The sequence below is a fragment of the Rhinolophus sinicus genome, linkage group LG06 (genome assembly GCF_036562045.2).
Source record: "Rhinolophus sinicus isolate RSC01 linkage group LG06, ASM3656204v1, whole genome shotgun sequence".
NCBI lineage: Eukaryota > Metazoa > Chordata > Mammalia > Chiroptera > Rhinolophidae > Rhinolophus > Rhinolophus sinicus.
The window spans coordinates 159,801,829-159,823,333 of record NC_133756.1 but is presented as its reverse complement, the minus strand read 5'-3'; the positions used below and the strand labels follow the sequence as shown (position 1 = coordinate 159,823,333).

General features: G+C 55.6%; 1 protein-coding gene across 32 annotated transcripts in view; it reads left to right on the top strand.

Moving 5' to 3' along the window:
• NRXN2 (neurexin 2) overlaps positions 1-21,505 on the top strand; it is a 104,849-nt gene that overhangs the window by 14,563 nt on the left and 68,781 nt on the right. For 21 of the 32 annotated variants that reach the window (XR_012497627.1, XM_074336596.1, XM_074336589.1 and 18 more), the window contains exons 3-6: positions 7,405-7,422; positions 12,189-12,218; positions 14,441-14,512; positions 18,667-18,968. Coding sequence is in view for 31 of the 32 variants with exons in the window: in XM_074336596.1 (XP_074192697.1) it covers positions 7,405-7,422; positions 12,189-12,218; positions 14,441-14,512; positions 18,667-18,968 (422 nt within the window). In the remaining variant the exon portion in view is untranslated. The remainder of the gene's footprint in view (positions 1-7,404; positions 7,423-12,188; positions 12,219-14,440; positions 14,513-18,666; positions 18,969-21,505) is intronic. The other 11 variants (XM_074336613.1, XM_074336598.1, XM_074336591.1 and 8 more) reach the window with 5 other exon arrangements.

Here is a 21,505-nt window from a genome sequence, read left to right as displayed (position 1 = left end):
TCTCTCTGCCCTGGTTTCCTTTTCTGTAAAATGGGGGAAATAATAGTACCTATGTTATAGATTTGTTGTGAGAATGATATTAGCTGATTCTTGTAAAGTGCTTAGAATAGTGCCCAGCACGTAGAAAATGCTCAGTAAATAATAGCAAAAGAACACCACAAAATCGCATGGTATAGGCCCAAAGCGATGCAGTGAGGCTGCGTGGCTTAGTGATTACACCGCAGACTCCGGAGGCTCAGATCCAGGTTTCAACCTGGCTTCTCACGACTAGGCCTGTGACATCAGATGAGCACCTAATGTCCAGACCAATTTTTCCTAAATGGAGCTAAGCATGCTTATCTCACAGGTTGGTTGTGGGAATTAAGTGAGTGTCTAGTGAGTAAATGGTAGTTACTATTACAAGCAGAGTGCTCTTGGGGTTTTGAAGAAGGGGAGCGTTTATAAGTTGGGGGGATGGGTAACACGAGGCCTGCTATTTAAGATTGGCCTTGAGCATTGATTAGCAAGCTTGGTTTGGGGGAGGTGACTCCAAGCCAAAGAGCCAGTAAGAACAAAGGCATGGAATGCGGGAAATGTCCTGTCCTCACAGGGGCACCAGATCCTGCAGGGAAAATAGTGGAATGTAAAGCAGGAGAAGCACGTTGAGGCCAGGTCATGGAATTTTGACTTACATCATTCAGCCAACATTTATTGGCTGCTGACTGTGTATAGAGTGTTGGCAGGTGGAGCCACAAAAGAATTTGGAGCAGGTATGTGAATAAGAAGAGCTGTTTCGGAAGCTGGGAGTGAGGTGTAGAGTGGATCAGAGGGAGCAGAATTATGCGGAGGAGAAATCAGTTGGGAGATAGTTCAGGAAAGAGTTATTGAGGTCTTGAACTTCGGTTGTCTGGGGGAGCGGCAAGGGAAGGGTGGTGGCAGCAATGGCTGCAGTGGCTGAGAGCCATCGCTGAGCCTGAAGCTGCAGGACTCTGCCTCTTGCATGTGGGGGTGGGCGAGGAGGGGTCAGAGATGATGAGGTGTCAGGTTTGCACGGATGGAAGGATGGTGGATGGGTGAAAGGAAAGGGGGTACTCGGGGGGTGGGGGGGAGCTGGGTTGGGCCACAGATCGTGCACATGTTGTATCGTGGTGTCCCCAAGACAGAGGTGTCCAGGCAGGTGGCAATGTGAGTCCAGAGCTTTGCGTTGAAGGTGGGGCTGCCGATGGAGACCCGGGAGCCACATGCTGAAGAGAGAGTATCTGAAGCTCTGGGCTGGGATGAGGTGGCCAAGGAGAAGGTGAAAGACTTCAGAGCAACATCCAGCGGGGAGCAGGAGGGAAAGGAGCGGCTGCAGACATGGCGAAGAAGCAGTTGGAAGAAAGAGAGAATCAGATCACGCAGCCGAGGGAGCAAAGCATGGGGCCCGGCAGCTAGTGAGCATTTGCTTGGTGCTTGAACTTTTTTTTTTAAAATTTATTGGGGTGACAGTTGTTAGTAAAATTACATAGATTTCAGGTGTACAATTCTGTATTGCATCATCTATAAATCCCATTGTGTGTTCACCACCCAGAGTCAGTTCTCCTTCTATCACCATATGTTTGGGTGCTTGAGCGTTTTATCTCGTGTCGTCCTCCTGACCACCACGTGAGATGTAAGAGCTGGGACCTGAACCCTGAGCTGACCCCAGTGCCTGTTGCCCCCCAGCTTTCTCCGTGCTGCCTCCAAACAGGAGAGCTGTGTCCTGTGGATTCCCTGCATTTGGTTTATTGGGGGGTTTGGGGACAGGGTTTCATCAGAAACCAGTAACTACCCCGAATTCCTCGGGCCACAGCTTGTCCCTTATGCCACTGTGTGAGAAGGGTGTTCCTGAATCCTTTACCATGTGCCAAGTACTATTCTAAATGATCCATAAGTGCTACTGTATGTGTTGGTCCAGCCCCGAGAGAGGCCACGGAAATCCATCAGTGAAGTCTCAGTCTTCTGAGCGCTCAGGGAGGAACTCACTCTGGAAAGCAGGCTGTTCCCTATTAAAACACACAGCTCCCCACCATTGAAAACATTCGGATGGAAATCTTCCTACATGTTGCGCACCTCTGCGCCTCCCTACGCGTAATATTTGGAATGTGATTTCACCTTTTCCGGATGACTCAGGATGTGGTGATTCCCCTCAGGTACTTCACTGGACTTGCACCCAGGGCGTGGTTCCTTCGTTGAGGTTTGTCGCTGCTTGAAATGCTGCTTGGCTGCTGGATTTTTGAGTTCTTCTGTTAGCTTTTTCTAGTTCTCCCACCTCCACCCTTAGGCGGAGTCGTCAGGTAGCAACCCATATCCATCGCTCTCTCTCTCTGTTTGTGAACTTCGAAACGGGCATTCCCACGCACCTTAGAATTGTGTTTTCACTAACAGTGAGTGGAGTGTGGGTAGGGTCTGAGAGGTTCTCCTGTGAGAAAATAACAGTTTTTATTGCGTAACTGTTATGGCGCCAGTTTTGGCTGCTCAGAACTTTTTCTTTTCTTTCATTCTCGGTCTTCATCACTGTCCTCAAGAACGAATCTGCAGGAACCCCGTATTTATGTGAAGCAACACAGTACCATCTATGCCCTCTAGTTGGGCAGGCAAAACCTATGTGTGTGAAAGTTGAGTAAATGGGGTCATGTATGTGAATCTAACATCTAATCCCTGTGGTCCTGACAGTTTCTGCGGTTGGAAATGGTTCCCAGCAGAATGGGACCAACTGCTCAAGAGAGCGGAGTAGGGAATGACTGCTGTTAAGACCCCAGAGACGAGGTAGATGCCCCATGTGGCAGAATGGCTCCGGCATGGGCTGCCCACGTTTCAATCACAGCTTCGCTACTTGCTAGCTGTGTGAACTTGGGCGATTAATCACACTTCTTCAATGTCCTACGCTGTAAAATGGAGGTTATAATGTTGTTTATGGACTAAATGAGTTAACAAATGGAAATCCTTTACCATGTGCCAGGTACTAGTCTAAATGATCCATAATTACTACCGTGATTATTTATCAGAGTGGTCAGGGAGAGCTTCAAGGAGGAGGTGGGAGTTGGCTGGATCTTAGAGGATGACTGGGAGAGATTTGTGGAGGTGGACAGGAAAGACAGGGCTTTTCCGCCAGAAAAACAGCCTAAATTAGGAGCCTAGTGTATTAAGGGATGTGAGTCAAGTGTATCGGGCGGGTGAGGAGACCAAGATAGCTGTGCTTCACGGGCAATAAAATTAGAACTGTGGATTAAAGGCAACTTCTAGAAGTCTTCACGTCCAGGCCAAGAATGTAGCCCGTTGGAAGTTTTAAAGCCAGACAAATTTGGGTTCAGATTTTGACTCTGTCCCTCACCAGCAGTATGAACTTGGAAAAGTTTCTTCCACTTCCTGAGCCTTGATTGCCCCTCTCTACAAGAGATTAACAGCAGTACCCATCGATGAGGGGGTAGTGGTGAAGAAATGAAACTGTATGGAACGAGCCAGTGCGTGGAAAGAGGCCAGGCATACTTCAAGTACTCATTACGTGAGAAGTGTTTTTTATCATTCATTCAACAAATATAGTCATGCCTTTTTCTGAGCCAGGAATTGTCCAAGCAGCTGGATAGCGAGAGATGAATGAGGCATTGTCCTTACTCTTGGATGTCTCACGGTCCAGTCAGGAAGCAGAGATGGAAACACAATCGCAAGGCAGATCCGATAACTGAAATAATAACACAATGCACGTATCGAGAGCGGGAACAAAAGAGGGACGGCTTGCTCTTCCTGGGAGGTCACTTCAGAACACAGATGAAGCTACACTGACCAGGTCTTAAGGCAAGAGTTGACTTTCTCAGGCCGCTGAGGGTGAGAGGAATGAGGATGGGGAAGGGCATTTCAAGCCGAGGGAATAGTACGTACAGAAACGTGGCATATTAGGGAAATGAGAAGAAACTGGGTGTGACTGGAGCCTGGGTTGGTGTGGGAAAGGAGGTTGGAGGGAGGAAGCATGGTCAGGCTTCGAATGGACTTTCCTGAGAGGATTGGACTTTACCCTGTAGGCACTGGGAAGCCTTGGAGCGTGTTAAGCAGGGTGGTGACTTGGTTCAACCACTTTGGCAGTGGTTGGACTATGAGTTGCATGGTGGACGGACTGGCTGTGGGGGGAGATCATTTGAGAGGCTTATTAATGCGCCAAGGAGAGGATCTGATGAGGGTCTGGCCTTGGGGCTGTGCTGATGGTAATGGAGGGATGGGAAGGGTTTCTACCATGTTTCCCTGAAAATAACACCTACCCAAAAATCAGCCCCAGGTAAGATCGTCAGTCAGATTATGTATTTAGTACATTATGACGATGTTCCAGAAGAAGATGACAGGACTCTATCTGAATAAATGTAGATTATTGTACATGAAAAAATAAGACATCCCCTGAAAATATGCCCTAATGCCTCTTTTGGAGCAAAAATTAATACGTATAAGACCAGGTCTTATTTCCGGGGAGACACAGTAGGAGTTTAGTTTAGTTTTCAGGATTTCAGAAAGTGGAACTGATGGACCGGTGATTGGTATGAAAACAGAGCAAGGCTGGTTTCTGGGCGCCTAACCCCATCAGGGGACGCAGGCAGGGGGAGCAGGCTTGTCGTGGAGGGGTTAGGAGGCCCATCTTGGGCCTGTGGAGGGTGAGGAGTCCGTGAGGCACTCAGGTAGAGCTTTTCTGGAGGTGCGTGGATATAAAGGTCGAGAGCACAGAAGAGAGGTTTGTTCCAGAGCCACTGAAAAGCTCTGAGAGTGTGTGCATGTGTGTGTGTGCACGTGTGGATCAGAGCAGTATTCGGTCGGGTGTGTCTGGTACCTGTGTCAGGTGAGCCTGGCTGGGGATGGGCAGGGAGAGCAACCAGCAGGAGTCTAATGCGCCAGTGAAAGGTGAGGGTGGGGGCTGTGATGACCTAGGAGTGCAGTGGACAAAGGCCAAGGTGGTTCTGTGCTCCTGGGCCAGTGTCCTTTGCTGTCTAGAGGAGATAGATAAATCCACGGAGCTCGTGTGACGCATGTCGAGGGTCTGGACGGTACCCCTGCTCTCTAAGGGAATCTCTGGGGCCTGGCGAGTGTGGGTCGCATTGTGGGTGCTCAGGGAGTGTTGGTTGAAAGCAGTGCTGTTGCCAAACGCAGGAAAGGCACTTCGTCGCGGGGGTGGAGATGTCCGGAGCGTGGCGGTAGTGGTGGAGTTTGGGTGGCTGAGAGCTGTGCCGGTAATTGCTGCGGCCAGGTGAGCACGCAGGACCGGCACCCAGGAAAGAGGCTGGGGTACACACACACACAAGTGTGGGGGTCCCTAAGCCACGAAAGTGAGCTCTCACCGAGGAGGGGAGGACAAGAGAGAGGAAGGGGGAGGGCACGGGACTGAGCCTGTAGGGGCCGTGATGGCAGGTGAGGGGCACAGGTGAGTCAGCAGGAAGCCAAGAACAGCGGGGAGTAAGTCCCTAGGTGCCACCTCTCCGAAGCCAGGAGAGGGAAACTTGTGCAGGCAGCAAAGCAAACTTGATAGTTTCACCTTCCTGAGCGTAGCAGAACCCAGGTTGGTGGCAGGGGGAACGCCTTTTGAAATACCTGCCATATTCGATTGTCTAGAGGTCACCGTGCTTCCTAGTTGTACAGGTGCTGGAGAGATGGTTGTGCCAGCCGGGACCTTTGCACACTGGGGCCAAAGAAATCTGACGTGGGCTCCTCATGAGAGCCCCAAGGTTTTCCCGAGGGCGTCTTCCACTAGCCAGGACCCCCAAATGGAATGTGATTCAGTGTCAGAAAATCATTGTATACACAGCTTTTGGGGGGCTGCAGCTCTCAGGTCAAAGAAACTCTGTGTTGTATAGATGTGTGTGTAATACATGTAGCTACGTAGAGGCTTGTGTGTGTAGGTTTAGAAAATGGGAGAGAGACAGACAGGAAAGAAGGGAGTTGTGTTCGTCTCAGGGTGTGTGTCTTCCGCCACCGGAGGACATGTGCGGTGGTGGTGGCGGCGGTGCGTGCATCTTACGCTCTGTATTAGATCACTGCAGGTATTGGTCCTGCATTTAGCCTGAGTGTGTGTGTATCATGGGGAGGCATAAAGTATGATAAATCACAGTGTGTGTTTCTGGACTAATGCTAACCCCGAAGAGTGATTGCGCGAATAACAAAATGCGGTTGGAGGTAGGAGGACAGGGTGTGTGCTTGCAGGCCTGCGTGAGTATGAGCAGCTGTTGGTGTGTAGGCATGCGTATCGTGGGGCCCACATGCGCGTGTGTGTGTGTGTGTGTGTGTGTGTGTGTGTTTCCCCACTGGGTCTGTATGTTCGCAGGATGTGCTGTTTCTCTTCCCGCCTGTTGTTTCTCTAAAAGCTCCCAGTAGGTGGGCGTGTCGGAAACGTTTGGAAAGGGGTGACTTAGTGCCCTCACAAAGCAGGCCAGAGCCCAGCCTGCTCCCGGAGTCGGAGTCGTAGCTTACTTGGAGGAACTGCTCCATCCTGTCTTCCTTCCGTTGCTCTCTTGACCCCGTTGGCGAGCCCCAGGCCGAGGCCCAGGCTGGCCCCACTAGGTGAGGGCTAACTGCCCAAAGGCTGTAGCTTGGGCCCAGTCTGGCCCACTGAATTTTGACCCTCTCCCACCACTGAAGTGGCCCATCCAGCCTGGGGGCCCCTGGCCTCACTCAACTGTTAAGAAGGCATTTATCATAGAATCACAGAACCATAGCCAGAGGGGCCTTGGAAATGATCTAGTCCACCCCTCCCACTTTTGCTGAAGATGGACTGAGGGCTCAGAGAGGTTAAGTGACTGGGATGGGAGTCACACAGCACCTTGAGGCAGAACTGTGTTTTCTGATTTGTACACACATGACTTTTCTGCCCTGAGTGGGTGGGGTGTGGGGTGTGGTTGGGTCCTGTGTACAAAGGCTTCGGGTGTGAGTTGTGTGAGATTAAAAGTGTCTCTGGATCGATAAGTGCTTATGTGTGTCAGTGTGTCACTGAGCATGAGTGTGTCTCGGGTAAGCCCCGGGTGAGCGTGTCCCCATCTGTCTCAGAGACGCACTGGAATGCAGGGGAGGAGCGTGCCTGGGAGAGTCAGGATGCCTGACTGCCGCTCCTGGCTCTGCCGCCGATTCTCCATGTGACCTTGAGTGCTCACTTCCCTCCCCTTGGCCTCAGTTTCCTGAAATGTAACATGAGGCTTGGGTCCTCTCGGACTGTGTGACCCGGTATGTGAGGCACTGACTCAGGAAACGCCTCGCTCTCTGCCTTGTCCCCAGCAGAGCTGTCCAGACTGTGTGACTCGTGTCAGGGCCTGGGTGGGCTCCACTCGGGGACCCTGCACCCATCACGCCCCTTGGAGCCCTGACCTTGGTATCTTCGCTAATTGCCTTCCTTTTTTCTCCTTCTCTCTGCCTCACCTCTTCCTGAACCTCGCTGGCCTGTAGAGGAGCACCCCATGGAAGGTGAGTGATGCCTTTTGGTCACTGGGGTGGCGGATCAGTCACTGTGGGGTCTTATGTGAGGGGGTGTCGTTGGCCACCTGCGGGCTCCCTCCCCTGCCCATGCCCAGGGAAGGATGTCTGGGTGTCCTCTTGGTGGCCTTGGCCCCACCTCTGGCCTATTCCTTCTTCTGGTTTGCTGGGGAGAACTGCCAGGCAGAGGGCAGTCCCTTCCACTTGCCCGTCTACAGTGCCAGCCTGCCCACTGGCCTTTCTTCTTCCATAGGGAGGAGATGGGGAGTGGGATTGGTTAGTTCTGAAATGCCCAGAAGTGAGTGAGGAGACACAGTTTGGCTCAGCTGAGGAAGCCTAGAAAAGCCATGCTGCCGGGCTGGGGCGGGGCTTGGGGCGGTGCTTGGGTGGAATCCCCTCTGGGGTCTGGAGAGCAGGCAGAGGGTGGGGGCCAGTGTCCTGCTCAGGGGCTGTGGGTAAGTGGCAGCTTCTCCGCTCTGACTGACACTTGCAGCAGGCGCCTGGCCTCTGGCCCACAGGCCGGTAGGTAGGGGTGGTCCATTTCTTCCTTCAGCTCAGGACAAGGGCAAGGGGGGGGCATGCCTCTCTTTGGGGTCTCTCTGTCCATTCTTTCCCTGCCTTCTCTTTCTTTTGCCTTTTCTCCTGTGCTGGTTTTTCTGCAGGGCTTTGTCCCCAGACCTCTTTTTCTGTCTTGTTTCTGTCCTTCCCCAGGCTCTGTCTGGGCTCCTGCCATTCTCTGAACCTCCCCCTAGGTTTGGTTTACCCTGTTTCTTTTCCTCCTCTGGGATAGACTAGATCAGGGAGAGGGAAGACAGTCGGATGGTCCAGACTTGGAGGCGGGGTTGCAGGTGAGCTCACAGGGGCACCTTGGAGAAGGCAGGCAGCAGGATGGGCGGGAGATGGGACCCAGTCAAACCTGCCCGCGTTATCTTCCTGCAGCAGCAAGTGGGAGAGGAAGGGACAGAGGTAGCCCTGGGCTGGCAGCTGCCTGGGCCTGGGCTCTGCCCCGGGAGGAGCGGGGGAGAGCACTCAGGAGGCAGGAGGCCTGGGAATCAAATAAGAGAGGGGCTCTTGACCTGAGTGTGGGGCTGGAATCCATTTTTCCTTGTGGTGTCCACGGTTTGGTTGGTCTCTTCTCTGTAGATGTCCTCAGGTCCCCTGGTCCTGGCATGCAGGCACCCAGGTGTGTGTGTGTGTGTGTGTGTGCGCGTGCACATACGGATCTGCTGCTCTCTGCTGTGTGTCTCTGTGCACATCTGTACACACAGGCCGTGTCCATGCATCTGACTGTGTGAAGGCGTGTGCGCCTCTGTCGCCATGCCCTCTGTGCGTGGCCCACATCGCTGTAGGAGTGTCTGCATCTGTGTCTGCATCTCCGTGTGTCAGTGTTTACCTCTGTGCATGTGAGAGAAAGAGTCTGCATGTCTGGGTGGACGCAGCCTTCTGACGGCTGGAGATAAGATTTAGTGCTGATGTGACTTTTACTTGCTCTTGATGTCATGTCTCCTCCGGAACAAAGGGAGAGATGAAGGGAGGAAGAGAGGGGAAAAGTGTGGAGGAGAGAGGCTTGGGGGAGGGAGGAAGGGGAGGGGTAAGTAGAGGTGGGGAGAAGAAGGACAAGTGTGCAGGGAGGGGAGGGAGGAGAGAAATGGGGAGGGAAACAGCCAGGCCAAGAGAAATGAGCAGGACGGCTGCTGGGGGGAGAAGTGGGGGGCTGGGAGGGGGAGAAAAGGGAACAGTTCTTTTCCCAGCAAGTAGGATAGGCAGGGACATGAAGGGAAGCTGGGCTTGGGGGACAAGTGAGGAATGAGACCCCTGACGCCGCCACCTCACCATTTCTTGTGGGTGGTGTGTCTGGATGTGGGCCTGTGTGCGCCGGCACGTCAGGGGCTGTGAAGGGGAGTGTGTCTGAGGCTGAGTGTGAGTGTGTGTGCACACCTAGGGAAGTGATGCCTCTGTGTGTCTGTGACATGTGTGCTCTGTGTCTCTCCATCTTGTCCCCTGTCACCGGCTTCCTTCTTTCGATGCTGGTCTTCTTGGGATTTGGGCAGGAGCTGAAGGGAGTGAGACTGAGTGGGGGTTGGGTTTGGCATGTGGTAGTTTCAGGGATGTGGGCTGGGCCCTCCTTGGTGGTACTATGCTCTGGACTCCGCAGTTTCCCCTTCGGGCCTGAGTGCCCTGTGCCTACACCCTCTTTTCTCGTCCCTCCACGCTGTGTCTCGGGCTTAGCTGTCTCCCAGGAGCCCAGCCGTCCTGCTCCCCAGCCGCCAGCTGAGCATCTCCTTTTGGGGATCCCAGCTGCCCCGCCTCCATCCCCCCTCCCAGCCTCTTGTATCAGGGAGAGAAGACCCCGAAGCAGCCCGATAAAGAGCCCTTGGAAAGGACCCTGGGTAATGCCATCCATCACTGCCAGCCTCTTCTCTAGTGGTAGGAGGGGGGGCTAGTGCCACAGGTGGATGTGGGGAAGGGAACACATACCGAGGGGGAGCTGGGCATGAGGAGGGAGCAGAGATTTCAGGGCCACGTGGAGAGGCAGGCGTTAGGGAGAGAACCCTCAGGCCAGGCTGGGCTGAGCCGCAGGAGGAGACGGGGCAGGGAACTGGCCTCCCCTTCACCAAGATGGCTGGTGCTGTCACGCCTGAGGGAGCTGAGCAGCTGGTTGCCGTGGTGACAGAGGGAGAGTGCCGCATGCTAATGAGGCTGGCTGGGAGCTGGGCAGTGGAAGGGTCTGTGAGGGGAGCGGTGCCACTCCCCCCAGTAGTACTGGCCTGAGGAGGACATAGGACGGGTCCATGGGGCACTGGCTCCCAGGCCTGGACTTCTAAGGGTGGGAGCCTGCTATTTTGTGCCAAGAAGACATGGATGAGGGGTCAGGGTCTGCATCTGGGTCCTGGATTTAGGGCGTTTGCAAGAAGATGCTGGGAGTTCTTGGGGGAAGAGTGGTGGGAGGCGTTCAGAGCAAGGAATAAGACAGTCCAGATGTTTGGGTCCTCCCTTTTTGGTGGCTAAAACCTGTGTCTTCCCAAGAGCTGTCTGTCCTGACGAAGCGCTTGGCAGCTGTGGCCCCTCCCGCAATGGCCTCAGACCCAGCAGTGGGCAGAGACCAATGTCTCTGAGAGAGGAGAAGGGAGCCACGCGGACCATCTGTCCGCACACACATCTCCCACGGGATGCAGGCCATGCCTCCCTGGCCCCCTCGCTGCCTCCCTCCTGAACCCAGGCATCCCGGACCTCAGCTTCGTCCCAGGGACACCTGGAGCTCTTTCCCTCAGATTTCCGTCCTGGTCCTGCTTCTACCCCAGGGCCCACCTCTCATTGCCACAGCAGCTGGGACGGTTTCCAAGGGCGAGGAGGGATCCTTCCCCATCCTCTTGGCCAGACTCCACTGGTGCAGGGTGGGGGGGCGTGGGAGGGCTGACTGCAGTGTGCTCACTGGTCACCTCAGGCCCTGGGGCCACAGCCCAGCGCTGGGCTGGTGCTGCCAGCTTCTCTGGAGAGAGGTTTCCTTGGCTGGTGCCCTCTGGGGAGTGGGTTCCTGGTCCAGTGGGTCAGAGTCTCTCCCCCTGAGTCTGAGTGGTACCCTGGGTCAGGGCTGACCATACCGTCTTAAGGGGCCGAGGGAATGCTGGAAAAATCCCAGCTGCTCCTGCTCTCAGTTTTGGATATGGGGCTTCTGTAGTCCATTTTCAAAGTTCAGCGTTTGGGTCATCTCAGAGAGCCTGGCCAGAGAAACGGGGTCCGCAGGACATTTGTGAACAAGGTATTTGACCTCTCAGAGCTCAGGCCTTCTGCCCAATGGTCCTGGCTGTGCTCTTTACTCCTTGCTGTCTGAGCGTGCTGGCCCTCCCCCCTCCATCCTCCCTGTGGAGAAATCCAAGCCCCCATCCTTGCTCCGGTGTCCCCCTAGATTCTGCCTTCTCCTGCCTGCTTTCCTACTCACCGTGTCCTCTTGAACCCCAGTTTCCTTGTAGGACCCAGGTGTGCAGGGCGCCTGCTCTCCACACAGAGGCTGTGTGAGGGGCAGCTGGGAGGATTGGAACTGGACAGACACCTTCCCAAAGCTGCTTTGGTGGGGATTCCTGCTAGGCCCAGGCTCCTCCTACTCCCTTCTTCTCTGCCAGGGTCATAGGGTAACAGGGATGGGGCGTGGGGGGTTGGAGGTCCCCCTTACCCTCTCAATCCCACGCTAACAGGACACTCTCTCTCTCTCCAGGTGGCTTTGATTTTTGTGTCGTGTTTTATTTTCTCCTCCATCCGAATCGTTTTTCTCGTTGACCGTTTTTTTTTTCTCTCCGTCTCCCGGAAGAAAAAAAAAAAGAAAAAAAGAAAAAGGAAAAAGCAGCCCTCCCAGCCTCATGCTTCTCCTCCTTTTCCTTTTTTTTTTCCGGCAAGAAGAAAAAAAAAGAAACCAAAATCTCCTCTCCCCCTGCAGAGACTCCCTGCCCCATCCTTCCTCTGGCTCTGCCTGTACCCCCTCACCCTCTCTCGTGCCCCTCTTCTCTCTCTCTCTCTCTTCCCCTCTCCTGCCCTCCACCCTCTGTTTCGGCATCGGGCCCCTTTCCTCAGCTTCTGGGCTGGGGGCCTTCCCGATGTCTGTCACAAGTTAAAAAGGGTTTTTAAATTGTGGCAGCAAAAACTTTTTTCTCCCCTCTCTCCGGCTGCTTTTGATGACTCGTGTTTTCTTTGTTTCTTTCCCCTTTTCTTTCTTTTTCTTCTTTTTTTCCCCTTTCTTTCTTTCTCTCCTTCCCCTTTCCAAGGTCCGGCTCACCTGACGTTAAACAGCGAAGGTATGGTTTGAAGTTCTGGTTTGCTTTGGATTGGACTGGATTGCCCCCAACCCGCACCTGGATTTTCTGTTCCTCTCCTGGTTCCCCTTTCCCCTCCCCCACCGGTCCCCTCCTTCCTTCCCTTCCTGTCCCTTCCTCTGCCATGTTCTTGTTGGGGGTGCTGGGGTGGGAGTGGGGGATTTGTCCCTGTCTGTGCGTTCCCCTCTCCCCATCTCCCCAACACGCTCCATCCACCCTCATCTCACCTTGGTTTCTGACATCAAGAGATGTTTGAACTCCTGCCGTTGTCCCCAGTCACCTTTTTGCGTTTTCCTGGTAGTGTATCTTGCTTTGTTTCTTTCTCATGCTGGTATTTTATTTCCTTCCACTCATTCTGATCATTCTTTCTTCTCTATGAACCCAAATAAAAAGAGAAAGGCAAGGTCTGGAGAAGGAATTTCAGGCAGCCCCACTCCCCTCACCCTGCTGCTATGGGATGCCCCTATATCTACATGGGAGTAAGTGGGGAAAAACGGGGGAATGCCGCTGTGGGAGACCCCCTTGCCACAGCGGTCCCACTGCTCGCCCTCACCCTTGATCTTCTGAACGTCTCTTGACTGTTTAACAGATGAGGACATTTAGGCCCCGAGAGATGAGGTGACTTGCTAGTGATTACGCAGCCTTTAATTAGTGGGACTATTGGGACTGCTCGTCTATTCTAAGCTTCCCTTCGACCAAATCCCGACCATCTTTAAAAGCCCTGGTGTTAAGCAGCTCGAGACAGAGCCCAGGAGTCCTGCCTGTGATACCCCCAGGCTGCCTGTCGCTGAGTCTTTTGAGCTCAGGTATTTGGCCTTCTAGACCCATGGGCACTGCTCCCCTGCCCAGGGCCGTCCCCGGGGGGCTACTCTTCCTTTGGGATGGGGTCGTGTCCTTAGCCTGTAGGCAGGAGAGGCCCACGGGATGAAGACTGGGCTGTGGGCGAGGCTCAGATCTAGAATTTGGGATGGATTTCGGTCTGGAGAGATAGGGCGTGTGATTCTTGTTGGGATGTCCAATTATGGCAAGATGCGTGGGGAAAGATGAAGTCCCAAGTGGAGAGTCAGGACCTGGCTGGTTCACTCACATTCTTTTTGCCTATCAGTGCTTGGTTCTGGGGGTGCTGGCTGTGGCTCCCCTTTGTCATAGATGAAAGCCCAAAGGATCCCCCCATGCCTCCCTGGAAAGGTCCATAGCTCAGGTGTTGTTCTAGCTTCAGTTCTGGGGATTTGGGATTGGGGTGGGAGTAAGGGCTCGCATAGGAACTTTTAAAATCCATTCTTCAGTTTCCCTCATCCTGAAGCCATCCCATCGGGTCTGGCAAAAGGTGTGGGTACCTGGGAGCCAGGCACTGAGCGCACAGGTCACTGCAGGGCGGGTGGAGAGCTTGAGCTGAGCTGGGACCCAGACGTGGTCCCAGGTGCCTGCGGGGGCCTTTGGATTGGAGGCCTGGGGGTGGTGTGGAGTGGGCAGTCATCCCTGAGAAAGGGCTTCCCCATGAATACAAGGAGCTCCAGCCAGGCAGCCCCTCCCTTGCTGTGCGCAGCCCTCTGAAGGTGCAGTGGAAGGCCAGAGAACAAACAGAAACCAGCTGGCAAAGACGAGGACAGAGGTGACATTAAGAGCACTCACTGTGGTAAATGAGCCAGGGGGAGACGGAGAACCAGGTTTTGCCCTGAGGATAGGCAAAGATCCGAGGAGGGGTGTGGTGTGTGACTCCTGGCGTCTTGGAGGAAGTGTGCCTGTGTCAGCCTTTTGAAGAGCAGGAACTCTGACCCAGCAGAAGGGCTGTGAGCAAAGATACAGAGTGGGGAGGAGAGTCAGCCAGGAAGTGGCAGTGAGGGCTCAGGGGCTTCCTGAGGGCTGGCCTGTGTGCGTGCTCTTGGGCCTCAGGGGCTCCTGAACCAGCAGACGCCCCTGCTGCTCTGGCCCAGTCTCCCCATCCCTGGGCGAAGTGCAGAAGTCGGCGGCCATGAGTCTGATGGGGTCTCGGGCCAGTGGTCCTTGGTTTGTCAACTGGCTCTTTCCTTAGAGGCCCCGAAGCAAGCGAGTCCCCAGAACAGCTCCCCTCTGCCCCAAGCCTGCACCCCCAAGCAAGAGGATCTCTGCCCTGGAGAGGGCCCTCCATTACCTCAAGGCTGGGGTGGGACTGGCTGGGTAGCCCCCCCCGCCCCGTGCCTGACTCCCCAATTCTGCTTCTCCAGTAGGGTCCTTACTGTTCTCCGAGGGGGGGGCCGGGAGAGGAGGAGCCAGCGATGTGCACCAGCCAACAAAAGGTCAGTGACCCCACGGTCCCCAGAGAGCCCAGCCCCACCCCCAGGGGAAGCTGAGTCAATAAAGGTGTACCCTCTCTGAACCCCCGGGGACTGGTGGGCCTGCACCCCCCAGGATCTGCCCTGGTCTGAAGTGCCACAAGCCTCCATGTGTTTCCCAAAGCTCAGTTGTCCTGGTGACCTCTGTCTAGAACACTGATGTCTTTTGTGGCAGTTCAGACCCATCACTAGAAAGTGTGTTTCTCTGGTAGCGCGGCCAGGCAGCAGGGTAAGTTCCCTGCACCCCCTCCCCCCCATCTAACCATCAAACGCTAGTTGGCAGATGTGGCATTTATAATACGCATGTATTAGACGCATCACCTAAATGAGCCTCGGGGACCCTTTGTGGAAGGGCTCATTGCCCTGGGTTTACAGATGAGGAAACTGATACTTGCCAGAGCCCCCTGAGGCCAACATGAAGCCCTTGAGTCTGTCTCAGGGCTGTAGGTTTTAAGCACTGAGGCTGCCTCTCTTAAAAGCTTGTTTTTCCTAAGAAGTTTACAGGGTACTTTCGTAACCCCTCAAGGAACACCAGTGGGTGCCAAGCATCGGGGCTCGAGTCCTGTCTGCATTCTTCTAGTACGTGCTGTTCTGTCGGCCTGGATTCCCGCCACCCTGCCCTCCTCCCCAGCTATTTGGTGTCTATTTCAGCTGACTCTTGAAAAAGCAGCCAGGCCATCCACACTGGAAGTCGCCCCTACTCCCCAGGCAAATCCAGACACTCGGTGTTCCCCTTGTCTACACATCCATTACATGGCTTGTCACATGGCATCAGAACTGTCACTTTACCTGTTTGCCTCCCTCACTAGACCGAGCTCCCTCAGGACAGTGCTTGGGTGTTTTCATTTGTGCTTTACCCATCAGTAGGCGTGTGTTCAGCAAGTTTGTTTTAAATGGGTGACTGGTTTTTGTTTTCAAGGGGCTCATGGACATTCTAACAAATAAGTACAATAAAGCGTGGTACATTCAAAGTATATGAAAAGTGCAGACTTTGTCCAGAGGAGTTCATTTATTCAGCGATCTAGAGAGAGAGGCAGCACACACCAGAAACTGACATAGCAGCGCGGGAGGCATTTATTTGTGGAATGGTTCACAGTTTAGGAAGTTGCACCTGTCTAGATGTCTACAGCAAACTGGGAGGTAGAAAGCTGGGGCTTAGAGATGTTGCCGCTTGGCCAAGGTCACAAAGCTGGTGGAAGAGGCAGCATGAGTGCCCAGGTCTTTCTCACATCACACTTCCTCTCCAGGGAGCAGTACAAGATGTTACTAGGCAGTAAGTGCCAAATGAGCAGAACAGACAGCTGTAGTGCTTGAGAGTTGGGAGGGGCGGAGGGGGACTGGAGACCTTCCCAGAGGAGGGCTCCGAGCTGGGCCTGGAAAGGAGGCAGCTGCTCTGTCCCTCCCGGGGGCTCAGAAATCCAGGACCACAGCAACTGGTCTCTAGCCACATTCGGCTTGACTGGGGACACTTGTGGGGCTCCGCCCTCCCGACCTGGGAGATAAACAAGTATCAGCGACTACCCACCTTCCTGTGGCGGGGGCTGTTAGGAGCGCTGATGGTTGTTCAGGGGCGGCTGGGAGTTGTAGTTCCCTGATCGTCTGGGCTGCGAGACGGGGAGAGCGCCCCCTGGGGCTTCAGGTCTTCTCCCAGAACTGGTTTGCACTCTGGCAGCCCCCCCACATCTTTACCTGGAAAGAGCCCCCCCAAATCCCTTCAGATCCTGCTGCCCTCCTCCCCACTCAGGGTCTGTTTCTGTCCTTCTCACCATCCTCGGGTTTCTTTTCCACATTTACTCATCTTTTTTGTCCCTCTCCTCAAATTCTTTCAGGCTCCCTCTGGCTGCTCCAAGCCTCTTTCCATCTCTGGGCCTTCTGGGGTCTCTGGCTGCACTGGGAATTGGAGAACATGTAGACCCAGGCTCCGGAGTGGCTGGCTTTGCCTCCTCGCCTAGGAGACCTGAGGCAGAGCCCAGAGGAATGGAGGAATATCTCCTTTCTCCATCTCGCCTTGGCAGCTGGGGTCCAGTCCCAGGCCTGCCTCTCTCCTTTTTACTGGCTTCTTTTGTTCTGTCCCAATCACTTTTTCACGTGGTTGCCTTATTCTTTTCTTTCTTTCTGTTTGACTCTCCCTTTAATGGTATTTTCTTTGACTGCAGTGAAGGTGAGGGAGTGGGAGGGAAGGCCTGGCTTCTGGGAGGGACTAGTACGTGTGGCAAGCCCAAGGTCAAACACGTTCCTTTTCTGGTCCTTGAGCCCTCAGCTTCGCCACTGCCTGGGCAGCAGGCCTGGTTGCTATGGAAACAGTAAGATACTGAGAAAGCTTTGGCTTCCATTCCCTAGAGGTCGCTGTCCCCCTTCCCTTGCTGGCCCCCTTCCCATCACCCTTACCTGTGCCCTGCCAGCTTGCGCCTTGTCTTTATCTAGACTGCTTCACTCCATCACCTCTTGCCCCTTCACTGCTCTGACCCGTCAGCATTTCCTTTTTGTCCCTGATGGTCCTTTGTTCCCCCTCCCTCCGTGGCCTCCCTCCACACCGTCTCCTTGACGCCTCCCTTTTGTTCCCTGGCACTCCCCACTGGAGCCCTGAGGTAGGTAGAGCAGGGCTTCAGACTGTCCCCACGTTGCCTGTGTCCCCATCAGCCTTCCTGCCCTGTGGCCTCAGGAAACTGGGCCTTGCCAGCTGCAGCAAGTGTGGTGCCAGGCTCTGGGGCAGCAGCTGGTGCCTTGGCATCCGGAGGCAGTGAGGACAGAGTCTCCGGGCAGCCTGCCCGGATGGAGAGAAGAAGCGGGGCTGTTGTGTGCAGGGGAGGGGCATCTGCAGAAAATGCACCCGGAGAGCCCCTGCTTCCACACGCCCGCTGTTGTGGCCGGGCCCACAGGAGGGCAGGTGCCTTCTGAGGGCTGTGCATGCGCGTGGCACTGTGCCTTGCTCCTTCCCGGACCTTAGGCCTCTACTAAGAGTCCCTCTCCCCCTCCCCCATAAAGGCTTTGCCCCGGCTGTCTCGTTCTATGAGGGGGGCTGGACAAGCCATGTGCTGGGGAGGAGAAGCGAGTCACTGTCAGAGGCCAGGTTCTCTGCTCTCCCTTGCCTCCATGTCCTGTTTTCCTCTGCGTGGGCTCTGGCTTGTGAAGCTGGGGGGCTGGCACCCCAACTTCCCTCAACCGAGGCGTTGGCCTCTCACTTGTCATCGACTTACAGAACATTAAAGGGCCCTAAGGCTCTCCCAGTTATTTTTGCTTCTGCTTAAAAACTGCCAGTGGGTGCTTACACACACGTGCGCGTGTGCATGCACACGTGCATGCAGGAGAGCCAGGCCTGCCCTTGCAGTCTCAACCCTAGCCACCTGCCTGGCACGCGGGGTCTCACAGCCACCCTCTGGGGCCCCTCAGAGGCTCTGCGCCCAAGGCCCACCTGTGCTGTCCTCAGGTTGGAGCTGGGGGTGGGGGTGGTAGGGTGCCTGATGGCCACCTGTGTAAGCCCTGCTGAGTGGCCCGCTGCTACCTGGTGCACACCCATCCCTGTCACCTGCATTGCCTTCCCATGTGTCTTACCCCTGCCTCCCCCACCCCACTACTTCCCCATTCTTCTCATCTGCTCGCAGCTACACAGCAGGTCGACTAGTCCCATCCCCAATGGTGAGGCCTGAAACTGTCCCTGGGCTGAGACTGGTTGTCACCGAGAGGAGGCAGGAGTGGGAGGTGGGCTGCACTCAGGAGAGCTTGGTGCCCAGGGATGAGTCAGGTGGGGCCTCTTGTGTCTCTTCCACATCCCTTTGTTAAGGGGTGTGGCTAATGGGGGGCTGGTGGGGGAGGAGGCAGTGAGAACGTCTGCTTTGCCTGGCCCTGTGGCAGCTTAATTGTCAGCTGTCAGTGTGAGAACCACTTAGCAGCCTCCTGCTTTGGAAATGGACACAGGGAAGTTGACTTCTGACAGCAGAGATGGCAGGGTCCAGAGAGGAGGGTGGACAGGCCGGGGGAGGGGAGAGGGCCTGAAGCTTGCAGTGGGGGCCACGGGGCTCCTGCCCAGACTGCGCCTGGGCTGCTGGAGGGGCAGAGGGGGGTCTGACGTACCGTGTCCCACTCAGCCCTCTCCCCTCTCCCCACACCACGGCGTCCAGGCAAGGAGGAGTTCGTGGCGACCTTCAAAGGCAACGAGTTCTTCTGCTACGACCTGTCACACAACCCCATCCAGAGCAGCACGGACGAGATCACACTGGCGTTCCGCACGCTGCAGCGCAACGGGCTGATGCTGCACACAGGGAAGTCCGCCGACTACGTCAACCTGTCCCTCAAGTCCGGGGCCGTCTGGCTGGTCATCAACCTGGGCTCGGGAGCCTTCGAGGCCCTCGTGGAACCCGTCAACGGCAAGTTCAACGACAACGCCTGGCACGACGTCCGGGTCACCCGAAACCTGCGCCAGGTAGGGGGAGCAAGAAGAAGGCCAGGGGCCAGCTGCGTCGGGGGGCAGAATGGGGGTGTGGGTGCGAGGTGTCAGGGCTGGGCGTGGAGGCACGGTTCTGGAGAACATCGAGGGGGGACTGGGGGGTCCAGGGGGGCAGCAGTAGCTGGCAGGTTTCAGGGACCAGGGAGCCGAGCTAGGGAGGAGGCTGAAGAGCTGCCCAGGGCTGGAGCCTGAGGGACGGGGAAGGGCAGGCTCAGATGGTGGCGGTCACTGGGGTTTCAGGGGCCGGGGCTAAGAAATCAGGTGATGTGGCAGAAGGGCGGCTCGGGAGATGCCAGGAGTGAGCTAGAGCCTGGACTGGGTGGGTGGGCCCTGGGGTGCTGCGGGGTGGGGAGACTCTGGCCTGGAGGAGCAGCTATGGGTGTCCCGACTCCAGGGCAGAAAAGCACAAACGTGAGCCTGAGGTACATGTGGGGCCAGCATGTGGCCTGGCCCCAGGCGGGGCCATCCTAGGACTGAGGCAGAGATGGGGTCAGAGCAAGGTGGAGGGGCAGCAGGTGTGTGAGGGAGAGCAGGACTGTAGAGGGGGTTGGTCCTGTCTCTCCTCTAGGCAGCACCCCCAAAGGAGCCCAGGCTCTCGCAGCAGTCGGTGGCTGCCTTTCCACGGCTCCCAGGCCAGCCCATGCAGGAGCTCAGAGGAGACTCTTGGGTTGGCCCCTGCAGGCAGGACAGGGCTCTTCTCTGCAGTGTCCCCTCAGCTCCTGCTCCCAGATTCCTGGGCATCAGCTGTGTCCTCTTAGTAGTGGCCTTTTTGCCTCTCACAATGTCCAGGCTGGCTATGGCAGGGGAGGCCGTCTCTCTGGCCAGGCTTCTGCTTGACAGCAGCCCCCACAGCTTGTTTCCAGCCCTGAGATGTTCCCGCCAGGAACCCTTCTTCCAAAGCAGGAGAGGCCACTGCCTCCGTGGTGGCTCGTGTCCCCCCCTCCCCGACTCCTTGCCCTGTTCACTCAGAGCCCGCACCCAGGTGCCCAGGCCTTTGCTGGTCCTTCCCTTGCGGGTCCACCGCTTTCTCTGAAGGCAGGGAAGCTCTTCCGGCTCCGTTTCCAGCAATCTAAGTGCCACCAGGAGCACAGAGCACCCCTGCCCTGGGCGGCGCTGTCTGCTGCTCTGCAGCCCCTCTTGCTGGTGATCGTCTCGGTGCTTCCTGGTTCTGGCTGTGTGGTGGCAGCTTCCGTTGTCCCCTCTTTATCACCGTCCTCCTCCCCCTTTTCTCCCACTGAAAGGCTCTTCCGCAGGCAGTCGGGATTCTGGCTGACCTCGCACTCTTCTTGCCTGTTCCTCTTCGACACCATTGAGCTATGATCTAATCAGGAGCCTCCTCCTGTGGGCCCCCCTCCCTCCCTGTCGCTGTGGGGTCCCCGTGAGGAATCCTGCTGTTCCTGTTGCTACCTCTTGTAGTTGCGCCCCTTCCCGGGTGCCTATTCTTAGTGCCCCTCATGCTCTGAAGAGTGGCGTGCTTGGTGGGGGCACTCCTCCTCGGGGCAGTGCCCTCTTCGTGTCACATCATTGCCTGACTGGGCTGGAGGGCCGTCCTGTGTTGTCACTCCTGTCTGAGGCAACCTGAGTGCGTCAGGTGCATTGCTCATAGCGTGGTGTGTCACACACATTTTACTGTGGGGGGTTGTGTGGGAGGATTTGCCTTTGGGGCTTCTGGCTTGCTTTGCCTCCCCAGGACCAGTGCTGTCACCTGGCACTGCCTTTGGCAAGATGCTGCAAACCCTGTCTGTGCGTCATTTGGCCAACACATGTATCGTGCATCCCAGTTGGGTACGGAGGGGTTAAAGGCCTGGTCCCTGCCCTCCCAACCCTTCAGCTTTTAAGGAGACAGGATAAGTCTGTTAAAAGTGAGCAGAGCAAAGCCATGCAAGTGCCACCTGAGTGGCAGACACTTTAAATGTTCTAGGAGCTCGAGAGACACCGAGAGGAGGGGGCGGTCTGTGGCTAAGGGAGTTGGAAAGCCACAGTGGGGATGCGACCTGGCCTTAGTGGCACTGAGTGTAGACAGTGACCTGTGGTAGTCTCTTCTCAGGCCTCCCAGAGTCATGGGCCCACGCTGGAAACTGATGGAAACCACTTCCTGTTCCCGGCCTGTTGTACCCAGTGGGGCAACACAGAGTCAGGTCAGGTTGGCCTGAACACAGGCTTTCAGGGCCAGAGGCGGTGTCTGCTTACAGACTTTGATCGAGAGCCCTTTTTAAAAATGGTTTTTTGGACTCACCACAAAGTGAGGTACAGCCCTTTTTTTGTCACTGTGGCCATTGGGGAAAGGTCAGCCTCTGGGCTGTGCTCTGGACTCACTGCTGTCACCCCAGGCCTAGCCTGTGGCGAGTCCATCCTCACCAGGCCCTTTGAATGCCTATCTTTCAGGGCTCCCGTGAATAAGTCATTGGGTCCTGTTGTCCCTGAGTAGTGGTTCTCGCTCAACCAAGGGTGGTGTGCCCCTCCTCCCTGCCCAGGAGACGTTTGACAATGTCTAGAGACATTTTGGGTTGTCA